Below are 16,395 nucleotides of genomic sequence, written 5' to 3'. Positions count from 1 at the left end.
TCATGATGATTTCATGCTTCTTCTTTTTTTTTTTAGTAATTTAGCTTTAAATAGGTCAATAAGCTATAGTAAAAGTATGAACGTAAAAAAGTCAATTGTTGATATATACTACCCAAAATTTGGTTGGACCTTAAAATCAGAATATCAACCTCAAGAAATAATCCAAATGCTTTAAATTTTTTTTTAAATTAATTGTAACCAAATGGACCTTTATAATAATTTTTTAAAATTTTATATTTTTAAATTACTAATTTATTTATAAATAATTTAGCTTTTTATTTTTATTTTTACTAAAACATGAAAGATCCATATATTATTTTTCTGATATTTGAGTTTCTAAATAGGTCAACAAACTATAATAAAAATATGATATACAAAACAAACTTTTAATATATGACATATTGATTTTGGTTGGGTTGGATCCCAAAATCAAAGTATCTATATCAAGGAATGGTTCAAATATTATAATATTTTCAAAAAAAATTGTTAAAATTTCTAATTTAAAAAATTTGTTCGATATTTTTCTGATTTATTTAGTATTTGAATAGTGTGGTATTATTTTATTTTTCAATCTTTTTTTTTGTTTCCACCAACACATGACAAAAATTAAAACTATTATATATATATATATATATATATATATATATAATTTTTCGTTAAAAGAAAAATAGACAAAAATTAAAACTATTTTAGTTGAACCTAAAATTAAAACTATTAATTATATATATATATATATATATATAATTTTTGGTTAAAAGAAATAGACAAAAATTCTTTGGTAACGAACACCCAACTCACTTTGAGGCTACACGTAAAAGCCGAAGACGAAGCGGACCAATGCGCCCGCGGACTTTTCTCCCCGTCTCCATTAAAGACTCTCCGAGGAATAGATAGAACTCGTGCGACATCACACGCCGTAGGCTCCGATCCGCCGACCACCCAAGAAAAGTTTGCCCAAAACCACCCGCATCCCGATCGAGAGAGTGAGAGGAGGGGAGAAGTTGATCGTCCCGATGAGGAAGTCAGGGCCTGGTGGTAACCCAAAGCTGAAGCTGTCCGTTCCCGGTCCCGAGGCTTCTATCGGCAAGTTCTTGTAGTCATCCTTCTCCATCTCTACTCCCTGCTCGATTTTGTTCGTTTGCTTTTTGTTGATCTTTTTTTGGTGTTCTTTTGGCATCTTTTCTTGTGTTTTGTTTGTAGGACACAGAGTGGTACGTTCCAGGATGGGGATCTTCTTGTCAACAAGGACGGGCTCCGAATCCTGTCGCAGAGCGAGGAAGACCGGGTAACATGTCAATCTCCTTTCCTTTCCCCCTTTCCCTTTTCCTCTCTGCTATTCCAACATTCATCTTCTTTTTTCTTCAATCCTAAAGCCATGTTAATTTCTCACAACTTTATTGAGAGTGTCTTCTTTCACCCATAAAAAAACCGAAAAATCTAAGTCACTAAGAACCTACCATGACAAGGTTTCCACTCATCCCTGTGAAATTCTGAGGCATAACTCGCTGGAAGGAATTGCTGGTGACAAAGATTTAGATAGCTATAGTATCTGCTAATATATATATATATATATATATATATATATATATATATATATATATATATATATATATATATATAATTGCATAATAACCTTTGTGTATTCTTATCTCGTTTGATCTAAAAATTATTGGATTCCTTGAAATAGTTGTTCAATGTTAATTGGAGCCTTTTGAGTTCCTCTCTTTTCACACTGCACACAACAAGAATGAGTTGCACTATCTGCTTTGTAGTTGATTTCGCAGCCCTGCTCGCTAAGATGTAAATTGTACTTGGGAAGTCTGATAGAGCTTATTATTTGTTTGATCGAAATTTAAAATTATTCTGGAGCTAAAGTCTTTGATCTAGCCAGAGAGTTACCCATTAATCAGGCCTTGGCAACGATATTGAGCCAACAAAAGCTAGATTGGGCAATGGTAACTTTTTCCTTTGCAACTTGATTCTGACACATAAATATTGGACCCATGAAAGTCTCTAAAAATAGTTTTACCAATTGAGGAAGTCAAATTAAGATTTACTGTTTAGGTTCTAAGGTTGCTTGTTTTGATACTAATTGTTACAATCTCATATGATAGTCCACTAGCCATTTTAAAACCAAAGCCTTAACTATGCGATCAAAAAATGTTTAAAGGCAAAGCTATTGATAACTTGCCTAACTGCTCTTGTATACCTTCATAACCGTTGTTCCACTTTGGACATGGGACTAATCAAGGTCTCAGTTTATGTACAGTAGATGGCATCTTTTCTTCTTCGTGGTGACACATGTCAAAATTGACTTTTGCATTCTCATAATTAGAAGTTCTGCGTAACAATTTCTTTCTTCTGTCAAATTTCTACCAATATCCTTGTTGTTACCATGCCTTTGCAAAGTACCTGGCCTGTGGAGTACAGATCATTATGGACCGTCTCAATGTATGGCTTATGTTTTTTAATGCAGCCACCGCCCATAAAACCATTGGATGACCAATTGAGTTTGGCTGACTCAGTGGACGACCAATTGAGTTTGGCTGACTTGGATGCAGTTAAAGTAGTTGGAAAGGGTAATGGTGGAATCGTGCAACTGGTTCGACATAAATGGACCAGCCAATTTTTTGCTGTCAAGGTATAGCATCAGCTATCATGACATTCATTTTATGTCAGATATGAGATATGGATATTTGTCAGTTCTACTTTTACCAACGTATTATGTTGTCTTTCTTTTACTGACTTGAATGTTTGTGACGGAGCCACATCAACCACTGAAAGGAGAGAAAGACATTTGCAGACTTCTTAAAGTCCTGAAAAGGAGCTTCATCCACAGGGTTTCACTTTGAGTTATTGAAGACTCTTTTTTCTATTTTAAATTTATGTTCGTTGTGCAAAATAAAGAAAACTTGTTCTTTGACCTTGTTTCTGTCTTTGGTTGGGAATTTTATGAGTGGCCTTTGACATACAACACTGCCTTGCTCCTGTACATGCAACCCACTGCACCTATTTTGCACAAGATTCAGTTCTCGGTTGAAGTCTGGACTGAAATGCCCTCACATCTTGTCTATATTGTTGGACGGTATTTTGTGATCTTGCTCCCGTACACCCATCACATCCTACGAACTGAGCTTACCCTTGGGAGTGCATTGAAATAGCTTGGTGACAAATGGAAGATACCATTGTCTTGGTGACAATTTAGTTATTGGAATGGCTTGGAAACTCTTCTGTGTCAGAGAATGCTCAATATCTCCTTGTTTGTTTCTGTAGTTAGGATTAGAAGATTAAGTTCTCATAACTGATTTCACTTATCTTTGTTATTTCGAGTTGTTGCATGCTGCATATAGTTTTAGTACATTTTTATGCTTTTCACTTATTTCCAGGTGCTTTTTTTTTTACATAGTTCTCCTGTTCTGTAGTTCAATTGGAAGTTCCTAACGCCTTTTAGCATTCAGGTTATACAAATGAACATTCAAGAGAATATACGGAAACAGATTGCCCAGGAACTTAGGATAAACTTATCAACCAGGTCCCCTTTTGTGGTTGTATGCTATCAGTGTTTTTATGACAATGGTGTGATCTCTATAGTCTTGGAGTATATGGATGGGGGCTCACTTGCAGATTTTCTGAAGAATGTAAAAACAATTCCAGAAGCATATCTTGCTGCAATCTGTAAGCAGGTCAGTGTTGAATAACACCAATAATCAATGCTTATGTGACCTATTGTAGCACATCAGTGAAATGGCAGTCATCATCTTCCTGAGCATTTTTCTTTCTTCATGCAGGTGCTACATGGTTTGAAGTATCTTCACCATGAGAAGCACATAATTCATCGGGATTTGAAACCATCAAACATTTTGATCAATCATAGCGGGGAAGTCAAGATATCCGACTTTGGTGTGAGTGCAATAATCGCAAGCTCCTCGGGTCAGCGTGACACCTTTACTGGTACCTATAACTATATGTCTGTAAGTATCTGTCCCTAGAACTGCTAGTACTTTGTTTGCAACAAGATCTTATTTTGTCTTGTTTTGGTGTTATCAGCAAACTGTTCTGTAAATTAACATCTCTGAAACTTTGAGGCTTTATTCATGCTAGAACTTTTGCCTTGATAGCCAGAAAGAATTACTGGACAGAAACATGGTCACAAAGGTGATATTTGGAGCTTGGGTCTGATTATGCTGGAATGTGCTACTGGTCAGTTTCCTTACCCGCCTTGTGATAGCTTCTATGAGCTTCTTGAAGAAGTTGTTGAACAGCCACCACCTTTTGCACCTCCTGATCAGTTCTCGGCAGAGTATTCCTCTTTTATTTCTGAATGGTAAAGATGCTGCCTCACATTAACCCTAAAATGTGCCAATATTGATATGAAATCTTATTGCTTATAATTCTATATAACTTTTGCTGCTTTCTTTCTTGGAAGGAGAAACTTGCTGCCTGCTTTTGATGATGAGCTTCCATCTGTTTCTTGTTCCATATTTGAATATGTTAATGTTACTGTTCCATTGAGGAACTATCTATTCAAGTTCAAATGTTTCTTGTTCCATATTTGAATATGTTAAAGTTACCGTTCCATAGATTTCAGGATAATTCGAATTTATTTAAGGTAAACATAGTTTGGTTGATGCACTCCTTTAAATCATGAGGTGTCAATGTTGCTTTGTTCAATCGTTGAATTAAGATCTGTTCGATAAAGTATTGACAGCTATTTGTAACTTTTAAGAATCGGGCAGCAAGGACATAGGTGAACATGAAGTTAAGACATCATATTGATAGGGGTCATCCTTGCTAAATTTTCTCGGTTGGGACATCATAGAAATTTCAAGATCATTATATGTTAAGGGTTTACTAATGCTGTAGCTTTTAAAGTTCCAATTGCCTTGCTTTTTGTACCATCCATTATTATCTAAAGACAACAATTGATGTGCTTAGGTAATCAATCTTGTAACTTCACCGAGTTCTATATGTTCCATGTGGAGATTCCCTGCACAATATTAGGCATTTATTCTCATCTCTTTAGATATGTGCTATCTCCTGAAAACTACAGACTTCTCAATGAGATTATCAGACTTCCTAGTTTGATAGGAAATATGATCATTGTCTTTGTGCTCATGCACCTCATCATCTAGTTGAAATGCCGGTTAGGGAATAAACTTTACAGTGTGTGTTGCCAATTTCTAGTAAGATTTCATTTTTCTGTCTATACATTTTTGTCTTCCTTCCTTTTCGGGCCTTGATAAACTGTTACTCATAAAAGAACACTAGGATAAGGTATGGTATGTTGAAAAAAATGAAAAACTTTAGTGTGCGTGATATCTTTGCCAATTTCTAATAAGAGTTTGTTTTGCTGTCTATACATTTTTGTCTTCCTTCTTTTTCGGGCCCTGATAAAGTTACGGTACATTGAAAAAAAAAATGAATAAGAACTAATGATTGATCAATTTTACACGAAAATTACATGTGCCCCTAAAATTTGGACTTGTGAAAAAAAAAAATTATTATAGTCATTTCGTGTCATTCTGATCACGGCAGATTGGTTGTAGTATGATTTTCCTTTTCTGTTTCTGTTTCACTTTTAGAAGTGTTCAACTGTATCTTTTGATTCTCTACTAAGATACTTTAATATGCAATGATTCCAGTTTACAGAAAAATCCAAATGAAAGAAATTCTGCGCAGGTGCTTTTGGTAAGTCACACTGTTACCGTAATTCATGTCTTTTTCCCTAACAAAGGGACAGAAAACTTGCATTATCGATTCCTTCACTTACAACATTGCAATTTACCCATCCAGAAACATCCCTTCTTGAGCATGTACGATGACCTGAACGTTGATCTTGCCTCTTACTTCACCACTGCTGGGTTACCGCTGGCCACGTTGTAGAGATCGAGATGTATGCTGCTGAGTTCATTTTTCTGTGTACCATCAACGTTTTTTGGATCACCTTGTGGAATAATTATTCGAGTCAGCGAATCAGGGGGGAGAGCATGTCTCTGATGCTCCATTGTGTAACTCTGATATTGCAATGACCGTAAGCTTTTGTCATCGGTTGATGTACCAATACCTGCACGTTATTGACATAGTGAAATGCAGTAGAAATTGCAGCTCTCATGTTGGTAATTTTTAGGTTATTGATACATGGTGCTGTTGTAACAAATTTATGGACTTTCGAGCTTCGTTTCGTGGCATCGGTGGGGGGGTCGACACCTATAGGGATATCATATATAATATATGATTATTTGAATTGTAAACGAGAAAGCAAATTAGTTTAATATAATTTCTATTTATATATGTTGGAAGAAAGGATTTTTCTCAATTGATCAACGTAATTTCCTCGTGTAGTTGAGAAAATTTTATTTGCTATCATGCCTCTATAAAATTGAGATTCTGTTAAGGATGTGGATCTTAGATCGATACAATGAAAATAGTTTGCGAGCTTTAGATTTCGTGAGTGAGTTTACTAGTTGATCAGTCGAATGTACATGAGAAACACGTAGTTAATATCTGACAATTTGATCTCGCATAAAGTGGAAGTCGATGACAATGTGTTTCATGCGTGAGTAAAATACTGGATTAGCGCATAAGTAGGTATCTCCAATATTATCACAATATATTGTAAGAGTAAAAGTGGAGTTGATGTTGAATTCCTTGAGGTGACCTAATTGAGTTCAGCAATAGCAGTGGCTATGACATGGTATTCAGCTTTAGTTGTAGACCGTACGATTTACTTTTTAGAACTCTAACCGATTGGATTATCTTCGAGGAAGACAATATACTCAAGCGTTCCCTTTGGCTACTAAACATGCTTTATCTCTAGCAACGGATCGTTTGGATTCCGCTTAATTCGAAAGACACATTTACACCCGATAATGTTTTGGGTGTGATGAAAGGGTATTAGGGTCCACGTAGAGTTATGGAGATGAGTATCATATTCTTCACACATGACTTTACACCAATTAGGGGATTTTTGAACTCGAGTAATTATGGTGGGTTCACTAGCCTCAAGAGAGGAATTTGTTATGGCATGTAGGTCAAGGATTTGACGTTGTTTGAAAATACCACTTTTAGAGCATGTTGTCATTAGATGTCTAGGGACTATGGAAGTGATAGGTCGTGTTGTCGGTATAACCAGTGGTGAGTCACTGACACGGACCGGGCTAACCTATGGCACTTCAATGTCACTAGGTCTAGGAGTAGATAAAGCCAGTGGCAATGTTGTCAAGGGAATTACTTCATCAATAGGGGAAACTTGAAGAATGGAGTGAAAAAATAATGGAGGGAGTGAGGAGCTATTAAACTGGAGTTATAATAATGTGTGGATCCTAAGGGTAAAGACTGGATAGTGTCGTGAGAGGTTTGTGTGGCAAGATCGGAGAGATACTCCAATGATGTATATTTATCAAAGTAGCTTAGACGGTAGGATACTCATGGTTTTGAAAAGAAAAAGTAGACTCCACAAAAATAACGTGACGAGTGTAGTAGGGCTACTCTTTGGAGTCACCGAGGGGGTAGGGGTGGCGTCGTTACTCATTGGAGTTGGAGCTACAATAGTAGCTGGTGTGGTAGTGGTGGAGCTTGAGGACTTTGGAGGTGTCATAGGAGCGGTGGGGCTAGTCGTGTTTGCTACAACCATTGCCTCTTGGATGTCATTCGATGGCTTCACCATCGATGGTGGAGCTATGGCTTGAGAGGCTGGAGAGCGAGGACACAACAATAGAGAGGAGTGGCAGTGGTGAGGCAACTAACATTGCGCTCTCGCGTAGAAGGTAGATCAGCGGTGTGGATATATAGTTGAACCTGGCTGAGGAGTTATAGGACTGCACCTAAGCCTGACAGTGGATTCAATGGCGGCTCTGGAGATGCGTTCAGCGATAGTGATGAACGTACACGGGCTGCATATCTCCACCGGAATGCTTCGGTTGGAGGAAGGAGCAGCGGTCAATGGCAGAAGCAGAGGCTACGATCGTTGAAGAGGAGGATCAACTGCTTGCTGTCACCAAGGAGATATCGCTGGATAATAAGGAAGGAAGATAAATCTTGCTCTAAGGCAATAGACGCTCTGATACCATGATAAATTGAAATGTAATGATAAAACACACTTAAATTAGTTAAATATAATATCTATTTATATATTTTAGAAGAAAGGATTTTCAAATTTTCTCGTGTAATTGAGAAAATCTTATTTGCTATCAGTATATATATCATCTACACGCAAATTATTATCCAACTACATCAAGCATAATAACAATGGTTTTGCTGCTAGTAGAGGAAGAGGCCATAAAAGCCAGAGAGTGCCACGGACAAAGACATGCCCCAGAGAGCAACCGCTAACGCCCACGGCATCATCTCTGCAACGCGCCACGTGAAGGCGAGGCTGAGCGCGGTTGCCAGCACCCAGATGCCGGCCTTCAGCTTCCTCCTCTTGGCCGGCGGGGTGTCCGGGCCGAGCTTCTCGAACCGCGCGAGGCAGCAGAAGAGACACACCACGTCGACGTAGGAGAAGAGGACCAGCCCCACCGTGGCCGGATCGTTAAGCGAGCGGCACGCGGCGTCGGCAGCGTTGACCGTCAGGAAGAGGAAGCTGAAGACAACCAGGATGTCACAGCTTGAAGGTCTGCTATCACCTGCTATATGAATCCTTGTGGAATCCGCCATTGTCTCCGTGAAGAAGAAGAGGAAGACGAAGAAGTAGAGGGTGCAAACAAACACAAGCGTGTTTCCTAGGATTAGAGCTGTAATACTTGTAGACACCACTGCGAAGACCTTGACCTATCCTTCCACCCTGACGTTTCTTTCCACTCGTCATCACCAAATGAATGACGATTTGGATTGCCAACTTGGCCAATTAGATAATAAGTTGATCCAAGGAGAATTAAGGGTTCATAAGTTTATCATATCTTTCTAACCTTCATAGGTAGTTTTTGAAGCTCTCTAGCTCCGAAACATAAAAAACATAATAATACGTTCATCATTAAAAACGAATAATTTCTTACAAACTTATCGTACCGATCGGAAAAATCAGGCTCACAGAAGAGCACATTAGATGAGAAAGACTAGTGTAATTGATAAGTGAAACTTGTTCTTGGTTTGTTATCCTGTGAAATTAGAGACTCGGTCTTTGTTTGATCAAAGAGCAAGACTTCGACTCTAAGAAGTTGTACAACATTTTACTTGATGTGAAGGTTCTAAAATCTATCTTCTTCTGGTCTTTTTTTATTATTAATTTGAAAGACGAGGAACGACTTAAGGATCAACGAATAATATACTGAGTTGATCTTAAATCTTTCATCCATATAATTGAATATAAAAATACATGATACTATCACGAGAATATGGACAGACAAGTATGTGTTTGGCCTTTTCGAGGCACCAATAATCCGGTGATAATAGATTAGAAAATTTTTTTCAACATAATAAAGAGTAGAGAGATATCCTCGTATAGTTAAGAAAATCTTTTGTAATCTGTTGAGTAAAATTCTCTAATCTGATGTCAGATGGTTTATGGATTACGGAGATGACTAATACGCGTTGACGTTAAACACCTTTGATCCTGCTTCAATGTTTGATTGGCATTTGAAATCTTCGACCATCATAAATAATAAAATAATAAAGCTTTTTATTGGTCCACAGCAGTAACACAATACAAAAATAATAATAATACACATATATATAATTTCCAGCAATAACTGGCAATATTAGACATGTTCTTCGGGTGATGATACTTGGTTGTTCTCGACAGGAGAGTAATCATGGGCAGCAACAATGTCGTCGGCATCCCGGTAGAGGAACAGACCATAAAACCCACCGAGGGTGACGAGGCCTGCCATAAGCCACACAACCACAGCGAGCATCGGCGGCATGATCTTCGCCACTTGCCATGCGAGCGCCAGGTTGAGCGCAGACGCGAGGGCCCAAATCGTGGCCTTCACCCGCTCCTTCTTCTCCGGTGAGCAGTCGGCACCCAGTTTATCGAAATTCCGCAGGCAAACGAAGAGCATCGCCAAGTCCGAATAGATGAACACCGCGAAGGCCAGCGCCGAGGGATCGTGGCGCGACCGGTAGGCTGAGTCCAGGAAGTTGATCGTCAGGAAGACGAATCCGATGATGGCGAACACGTTGATTCTGCTGCCGGAAAATTGAGATGGTGATGCTGGTTGGTGTGGGAGATCATGGTGCTCAGGCTTGTTTGCTGAAACTGGTAGCTCCATCATGGAATCAGTGAGCGCAGGGCGAGGTAATTCGACTATGCTGCATGGCGCTTTATGGAACAGCAGCGTAGAGTAGTGCTGTTGCACAGTCTCCGCGTCTCCCCTACCGAAACATCCGACCAAATGCAGGGAAACTACACCACACTGCAGAAGCTTTGCGCTAGGAGAAGCCGTTGACTTCGACTTGGGGATTGACCAAGCGTGTAAACGTGGCTCCACGCGATAGTTTGACGGAAACCGCGTCGTCGTGCCCTCCTCATCTCTCCCACCAGGACGCCTTCCGGCGACTGGGATCACTTCCTCTCAGTCCAAGGGGATCCCTTCTGGCCCTGCTCCTCGTGCTCCCTCCTCTTTCCGCTCATCGCAATACATTCAGGTTAATCCCTCTAGATTTGTAGGTCTTCGATCATCCCCTGCCCCTCTTTCCTCTGCCCTCTCCGTGGAACATCTCCTCCTCCTGGCCTTCCCTCTTCCTCCTCACCCTCCGCTATTCCAGGCTCTTCTTCTCCACCGCTGATCCACCTAATGCCGTGGTCTCTAGTGGCCAAGTGAAATCACGTAAACTTTCCATTTCTGGCCGCGATGTTGGAGCTGCTTTGCTGCTGTTCCCTTATCCGTGGCCGGTGCACAACACTTCATCAGATTCCTTGGGAGACATTGGATTCTCCTTTGCTGCTGTTCCCTTATCCGTGGCCGGTGCACAACACTTAATTCCTTAGGAGACATTGGAGCTCCTTTGCTATTCCGTCGTCAGGCACGGTTGGATTGAACTCTGTTCTCCTTTGGAAAACTTGACTCAATATAAAAGCATTAGTCTTTATATATATATATATATATATATATATATATATATATATATATATATATATATATATATATATATATATATATATATATATATATATATATATATATATATATAAAGTTAAATGGGACCCACAAAAAAGATAGATAGGTGAGGCCGCTAAGAGTTGACGACGAGTAGGAATAATATATAATGCATATCAAGTAATGTTGCATTATCTCCGGTCTCGGGTGATTCGATTCGGGAAGGAGGGGGAGGGGGAGAGCGTTAGCAGAAGCTAAAGAATGGCCGCCGCTACTGCCGCTTCCGTATCCTGCCACAATTTCTACAGCAGCTACGCTCATGCTTCTTCCGGTCCTCTCCCCGTGCCTCGCCGCACCCCGTCCGCGGCCCTAACTCGCTGCGGGAGACTCTTTGCGCGCGCCAAGTTTGAGAATTTCGACGCCCCCTCCGACGTCCCCCCGCTGTCTTCAGATGGCCCCAATTCAGGGACGGCTGCGGTGCCGGAACAGCAAGAATTAGACCAAGACAGGTTCGATTGCCACCACACAATCCTACTTCCATGATCTTAGAGAAGTATCAATCATTTCCAAACGTTTTCTCTGGTTTTTCTGTATAAAAAAGTAATCTTTTTTTCCCCTTTTGTTTTTGGAAATTTGAGCCGCATAATTTAGGATTTGTATGTTTCTTTCCTTTTTTTGTGGATTGATAGTTAATTCTTAATTCAGTGAATTTTACTGGAGGCGAACAAACTCACTGATGGGTTTTGCCTTGATCCAGTGACTTGCCATCGGATTTGGAGGGTGCGATCCGGCAGTCAAGTCAAGCAAGTGCTTCGTTCATATCTTCCGGAGGAATGAGAGCTATTGTAAGTGTTATCGACTAATTGACTGCAAACTCGGTGCTGATCGAGCATTCATGTATTACATTAGTGTATAATTCAGAGTGTTTTGATAAGTCGCCGAAATGGAAGTATATAATTTTTTGATATTTACTACAACTACTACTACTATGTTGTCAAAACGTTGTGGTTACTGTTTAGCTGGCTTGAGATGTAAAATGTGCAAAGATCTTCAAGCATTTTTGGCTTGATGACAATCTATGTTCTTTCTTCTTTCAGGTAGAACTTCTAATTCCTCAAATACAATTTCTTGATGCTGAAGGTGCTCAAGCTGAGTTATGGGAACTATCAAGAATCTTTTTGGAGTCACTTATAGAGGAATCAGGGGGTCAGGTCAGAAAGTAGTTTCCCTAAAATGTATCATATTGATTTAGTCAACCCCTATACTCTTGGCCTCGGATATGCTTACTGGAAGGACTGAACAATGCATGACATCACAAATTTGTTTAGTCACTGTGGATAAAATTTTACATGACATAAACGGCTTGCTGGAGGATTTTCCTCCTGAAAATCAAGTTTAAATGCTTTTAGTTCTTTATCCCTTTAATTCCATAAATGGATACTTATTTGGGTTTTATTTGCAAAATTGTAGTTGAATTTTGTATATGCTTATTCCTCGTGCATTTTGGGCACCATTCCATTGTATGTCGACATAACTATTGATAAACTTTGCAATTGTGATGAGAAAGTGCACATCTCAACTTGCACGAAATATGCATCAAAATGGAATAAATTATTGAATCAAATCAAGTAAATTCAGATAGGGAACTAAGATACTCACACTTTATTCAGCACAAGAACCATTTTATGCGGTTGATAATATTAAATTAAGCATTATAGAGGATAATAATGTCCTGAAAAATCATATGCTTCGAAGCTTCATTCATGTACTTTCTGGTTAATTATCTCCTAGAGAGTAAAAGCCATTTTTCCTGATGCTGGAGCAGCTGCTCTTCTGAAGTATCAGTGGACGGATGCAAACTTTGGGTTTTCCAGGTACTTGTGTTTTTTTTCTTTTTTCATTTATCATTCAGTTTAGTTAGTTTCTGTTTGATAACATTTTACTGGTAGCCCCTTAGTAGAATTCTTCAACAGATAATACATCTACTTGAAATAAACTCATATACCATGCCAATTGAAAATAAAAGAAAAATTGGATGAAACCCTATCATGTCATTTATCCCATTTTTTCAGAAAATATTCCATTTTTTTGCAACTAATGTATCAACTGTGAGTTTGGTTGATGAATACATGACCATAAATCTTTTTCCTCTTCATGGGAATAGGCATAAGGATCAATTTATGTATGTTTATTGAACCTTGATAATGTTGAAAGCCAGTTTATCAACTTGAACTGAACATTTTGAACTGAGACTGATGAGATTGCTATGGCAGTTGTAGAAAAAAAAATGAATATGCTATTAATCAGTTTAGGCTGGTATAGGTGTGAAGCACACAGCTGTTTGGAGATTGAAAGCATCTGGGCCAACTTACCCAGAATCTTTTCTTGTAGCCTAGGTCTTAAAATTTGGTTAGCTTAAATTTGCTGGCCTAGCTCTTCTAAATTTGGATTGTAGTTAAACTGTATATGTCCTCTTCCCAAATTTTCTTTTATTTCTGAATTTAGTTACTCCCATCTGTGATGCAGCTTAAGCGACCGGAAACCTGTAGACAACGAAGATGAAGTTGTAGTTATGGTTGTTCCTGATTATCAGATGTTGGAGTATGTGGAACGAGTTGCTACCCTTCTTTCTGAGGATCCAGTAAGTTTTTTGTTTCATTGAAGAGAAAATAATAAGACTTTCAATTATCTTTCTTTGATGAACAATTCTAGCATCATTCTTTCATTTTTTTGTGCTGGTTTTGCTTGCCAAATTGGTTGCTCATACTATAGCAGTTAAATTTGTGCTTATGCCTTGGCCTTTGTTTTGAAAACTTTGTCGTTAAGTAAAAAGCAACGCTAATCCATTTTTTAGTTATCATTGGGTCTCATCTGATCCATGTTTTAGCTATTTTTATGCCTTGGGATTCTTAGTTCTTATATGACAGTTCTCCGTGACCATGCATGCAGCTCAAAGCGCCCTGCCTTTGTCATGTCTTATATAAAAGTAATAAAACTCAAATATTTTGCATATGTATTTATACCTAGAGCAATCTTACCTGCTAAGATGGATCATTTTGCTTACACAGCATTCCTCATTATTATGTTATTAGCCAAGGCCTCTTATCATGTGGAACCCACGGCTTGTTAGCGAAGATGTCGGAGTTGGAATCAATGTTCGCAATCTCCGGAGATATTTCTTAAGGCGAGTATTCATCAAGCTCTCATTAATTGCTGAGTTGCAAATGTCTTTCTATTGCTTTCAACAAATATATTTAAACAAGATATTATGTTTCTAACATTAGGTATTTCTTTCTTGGTCCTATCAAACTGTGATACATGCAGCACTTTCACTGTTGTTTACTCGATGAGACCTTTGCCAACTGGAGCAATCTTTAGATGTTATCCTAGGTAAGTGAAACTTATAGGCATCAGTTTGCCTGAACTTTGCGTTTTAATTGGAAGAGCCTGTTACTGGGATGAATTTTCTACAACACTTCATTTACCATGTAGGATGTGGAAAGTGTTCTACGATGATGTAAATAGGCCGGGTAGATACTTGCTGGCCAAAGAACAACCCGGACGTCCTGATGCAACAGATATTGAGGTCATTTCCTCACATCTACTATCTTATAACATTCAATAAGTACTTTTCCAAGTGGATACTCATGATTGCATACAATTGAGCCATGATAATGAAAAGAAACTTATCAGTGCTATTGGCTATTGGAATTATGTTATTTTTTCTAAAGTACCAACTAGACAATTGTGGCTAGTCCAAGGAGCTGAAGGACTGGAACCAACCATTGACCTTTTGATTATAAGAGAAATCTTGCATAAAGCAAACCTATATAGCTCAAAATTAATGCTATAGTTTAAGTTAAATGCCTCTACAAACTCTGTCACTATATGCCTTTTCATCTCAGCAAAGTTAAATCCTATTATTAAAGCTAAAATCTCAGCTTCGTTTTGTTGAGATTGTCTAGCTGAATAGCTAGCGGGTTTACTTTTCAGTTCAGAAACGTGTCTTATGTGGCCGCTATAAATTGATCTTCTTTCCCCTACATTCATATGCAGCTGATATTTGGAAATGTGGACGAGAAATCAGAGAAGGCACCGTCGTTCTTAGATAAGGCCGTGAGCATGTTTACCTCCATAAACAGGTTTATGAAGGCCATTTCCAGGTGAAATGCCTTTTTTCTTGGGTTCCAAAACCTTTCTGCTCTTGTTTCAGCTCTTTCACTCTTCAGAGTATACAATTTTCAGAGCCATAAGCATTATTATGAAAAGTTGCTTGTTTGATTATTGAAAGTCTAACCACCATGAAGTGTTGATGAGCTAAGTGATGGTTGTTTACACAGAAATCATAAATTGTCTTTTTCTAGGTCATTGTAACTCTCTACCTTTGCCACCTCCAATTTCAGCAACAGAGTAAACCGTGACTCTTAAACACAGGAACAGCTACTGTATTATGCTCCAACTATATCAACCATGGAGGTATCCGCTGAACTGCTATTTCCAGAATTCCCAAAAATTAGAGCTTCAACCAAAGAAAAGTAGTGTTCCCTATCTGATGTGTTCTCCATAGTATATGATCCACAGGAGCATCAGCACTTGGAAATGCTAGTGTTGGAGCTTGTGCTTGTTGCCCTGTTCGAGTAGCTCGAGGCACAGCCATTCCCTAATGCAACTGAGTCGAAGTGCTCTCCCCACTTCACTGATATGATCCTCCACTTGGTTGGGGAATTGAGAAAATGTCATATAATAGAAAAAAAAAAGTCCAAAGTTTCTTAGTTATATTAGTTTCTAATTCAGATGAATAAAATTTTGATCAGAATGATTCAAAATTAAGAAAAATAATGTTGACTAAGATCAAACTACGACTTGACTAAATAAAGATAAAATCACGATTAAACAAAAAAGATCAATCTGAATATTTATTATACATACGAGATGAAAAGAGAAGTGGAGGATAGCTGCTTCCTCACCGGGCGTCCTTCCGCAATAGTGCAACGATAGTATGCTAGCGGGCATGGATTTCCCTTCGCAATCTTCTTCTGCCCATATACTTCCTCCACCGGCAGCCATCGAGCAGAAGCCCCAATAGAACTTGATCCTATACGCCAAATGCAATGCACGACAGAGCGAACTGTTGGGGCATTGCATCGTGTTCTCACTCAAACTCTGGCTTTCTTCACTCGTGGCTGCTGCATGCATCAGTTCGTTCTCATGGCTCAAGTTTCATACATCATACCCACAGTTCAATCGAACAGACAGGCCTTCTTCTTCGTAGTACTTCTCAGTGTCTCTGCCTTTGCTTCTTTCTACTGGTGTTCTTTTTTTTTCTTCCTTCCTCTTCTTCTTCTTCTGCCGACTTGAA

General features: G+C 38.8%; 4 protein-coding genes across 5 annotated transcripts; 2 read left to right on the top strand and 2 right to left on the bottom strand.

The window, feature by feature from the left end:
• Positions 1-836: 836 nt before the first annotated feature.
• On the top strand, positions 837-6,111 carry LOC103969386 (mitogen-activated protein kinase kinase SIPKK). Its single transcript, XM_009382894.3, has 8 exons — positions 837-1,093; positions 1,201-1,285; positions 2,477-2,641; positions 3,459-3,683; positions 3,789-3,971; positions 4,119-4,324; positions 5,643-5,688; positions 5,794-6,111. The coding sequence occupies exons 1-8, from the start codon at positions 1,014-1,016 to the stop codon at positions 5,881-5,883; spliced, it is 1,080 nt and encodes a 359-aa protein (XP_009381169.3). The 5' UTR covers positions 837-1,013; the 3' UTR covers positions 5,884-6,111.
• A 1,993-nt stretch (positions 6,112-8,104) lies between these two features.
• On the bottom strand, positions 8,105-8,707 carry LOC103969385 (uncharacterized). The gene has a single exon (XM_009382892.3). It carries the CDS (start codon positions 8,653-8,655, stop codon positions 8,260-8,262), a length of 396 nt encoding a protein of 131 aa, XP_009381167.2. The 5' UTR covers positions 8,656-8,707; the 3' UTR covers positions 8,105-8,259.
• Positions 8,708-9,596: 889 nt separating this feature from the next.
• LOC103969384 (uncharacterized) lies at positions 9,597-10,945 on the bottom strand. The gene has a single exon (XM_009382891.3). It carries the CDS (start codon positions 10,209-10,211, stop codon positions 9,696-9,698), a length of 516 nt encoding a protein of 171 aa, XP_009381166.3. The 5' UTR covers positions 10,212-10,945; the 3' UTR covers positions 9,597-9,695.
• A 268-nt stretch (positions 10,946-11,213) lies between these two features.
• LOC135596263 (uncharacterized) lies at positions 11,214-15,320 on the top strand. Of its 2 annotated transcripts, XR_010480887.1 has the most exons (8): positions 11,214-11,545; positions 11,794-11,881; positions 12,134-12,247; positions 12,828-12,910; positions 13,563-13,677; positions 14,129-14,426; positions 14,529-14,622; positions 15,093-15,320. XR_010480887.1 is itself a non-coding variant. In XM_065088319.1 (6 exons), the coding sequence occupies exons 1-6, from the start codon at positions 11,298-11,300 to the stop codon at positions 14,126-14,128; spliced, it is 672 nt and encodes a 223-aa protein (XP_064944391.1). In that variant the 5' UTR covers positions 11,214-11,297; the 3' UTR covers positions 14,129-14,236. The 2 variants fall into 2 exon arrangements, 1 of the variants encoding a protein (XP_064944391.1); XM_065088319.1 differs by lacking the exons at positions 14,529-14,622; positions 15,093-15,320 and having other exon boundaries at positions 14,105-14,236.
• The last annotated feature ends 1,075 nt before the right edge of the window (positions 15,321-16,395 follow it).

The sequence above is a fragment of the Musa acuminata genome, chromosome BXJ1-10, assembly GCF_036884655.1.
Source record: "Musa acuminata AAA Group cultivar baxijiao chromosome BXJ1-10, Cavendish_Baxijiao_AAA, whole genome shotgun sequence".
NCBI lineage: Eukaryota > Viridiplantae > Streptophyta > Magnoliopsida > Zingiberales > Musaceae > Musa > Musa acuminata.
The sequence above is the reverse complement of the archived record's forward strand: the minus strand, read 5'-3'. Positions and strand labels throughout refer to the sequence as shown.

Bases quoted from the DNA above. Each gene is read 5' to 3' on its own strand.
- LOC135596263 (XM_065088319.1), top strand. From the start codon at position 11,298: ATGGCCGCCGCTACTGCCGCTTCCGTATCCTGCCACAATTTCTACAGC. The intron at 11,546-11,793 runs GTTCGATTGCCA...GCCTTGATCCAG, and splicing joins CAAGAATTAGACCAAGACAG to TGACTTGCCATCGGATTTGG. The intron at 12,248-12,827 runs GTCAGAAAGTAG...ATTATCTCCTAG, and splicing joins TAGAGGAATCAGGGGGTCAG to AGAGTAAAAGCCATTTTTCC.
- LOC103969384 (XM_009382891.3), bottom strand. From the start codon at position 10,211: ATGATGGAGCTACCAGTTTCAGCAAACAAGCCTGAGCACCATGATCTC.
- LOC103969386 (XM_009382894.3), top strand. From the start codon at position 1,014: ATGAGGAAGTCAGGGCCTGGTGGTAACCCAAAGCTGAAGCTGTCCGTT. The intron at 3,972-4,118 runs GTAAGTATCTGT...TTGCCTTGATAG, and splicing joins GTACCTATAACTATATGTCT to CCAGAAAGAATTACTGGACA. The intron at 5,689-5,793 runs GTAAGTCACACT...TTACCCATCCAG, and splicing joins ATTCTGCGCAGGTGCTTTTG to AAACATCCCTTCTTGAGCAT.
- LOC103969385 (XM_009382892.3), bottom strand. From the start codon at position 8,655: ATGGCGGATTCCACAAGGATTCATATAGCAGGTGATAGCAGACCTTCA.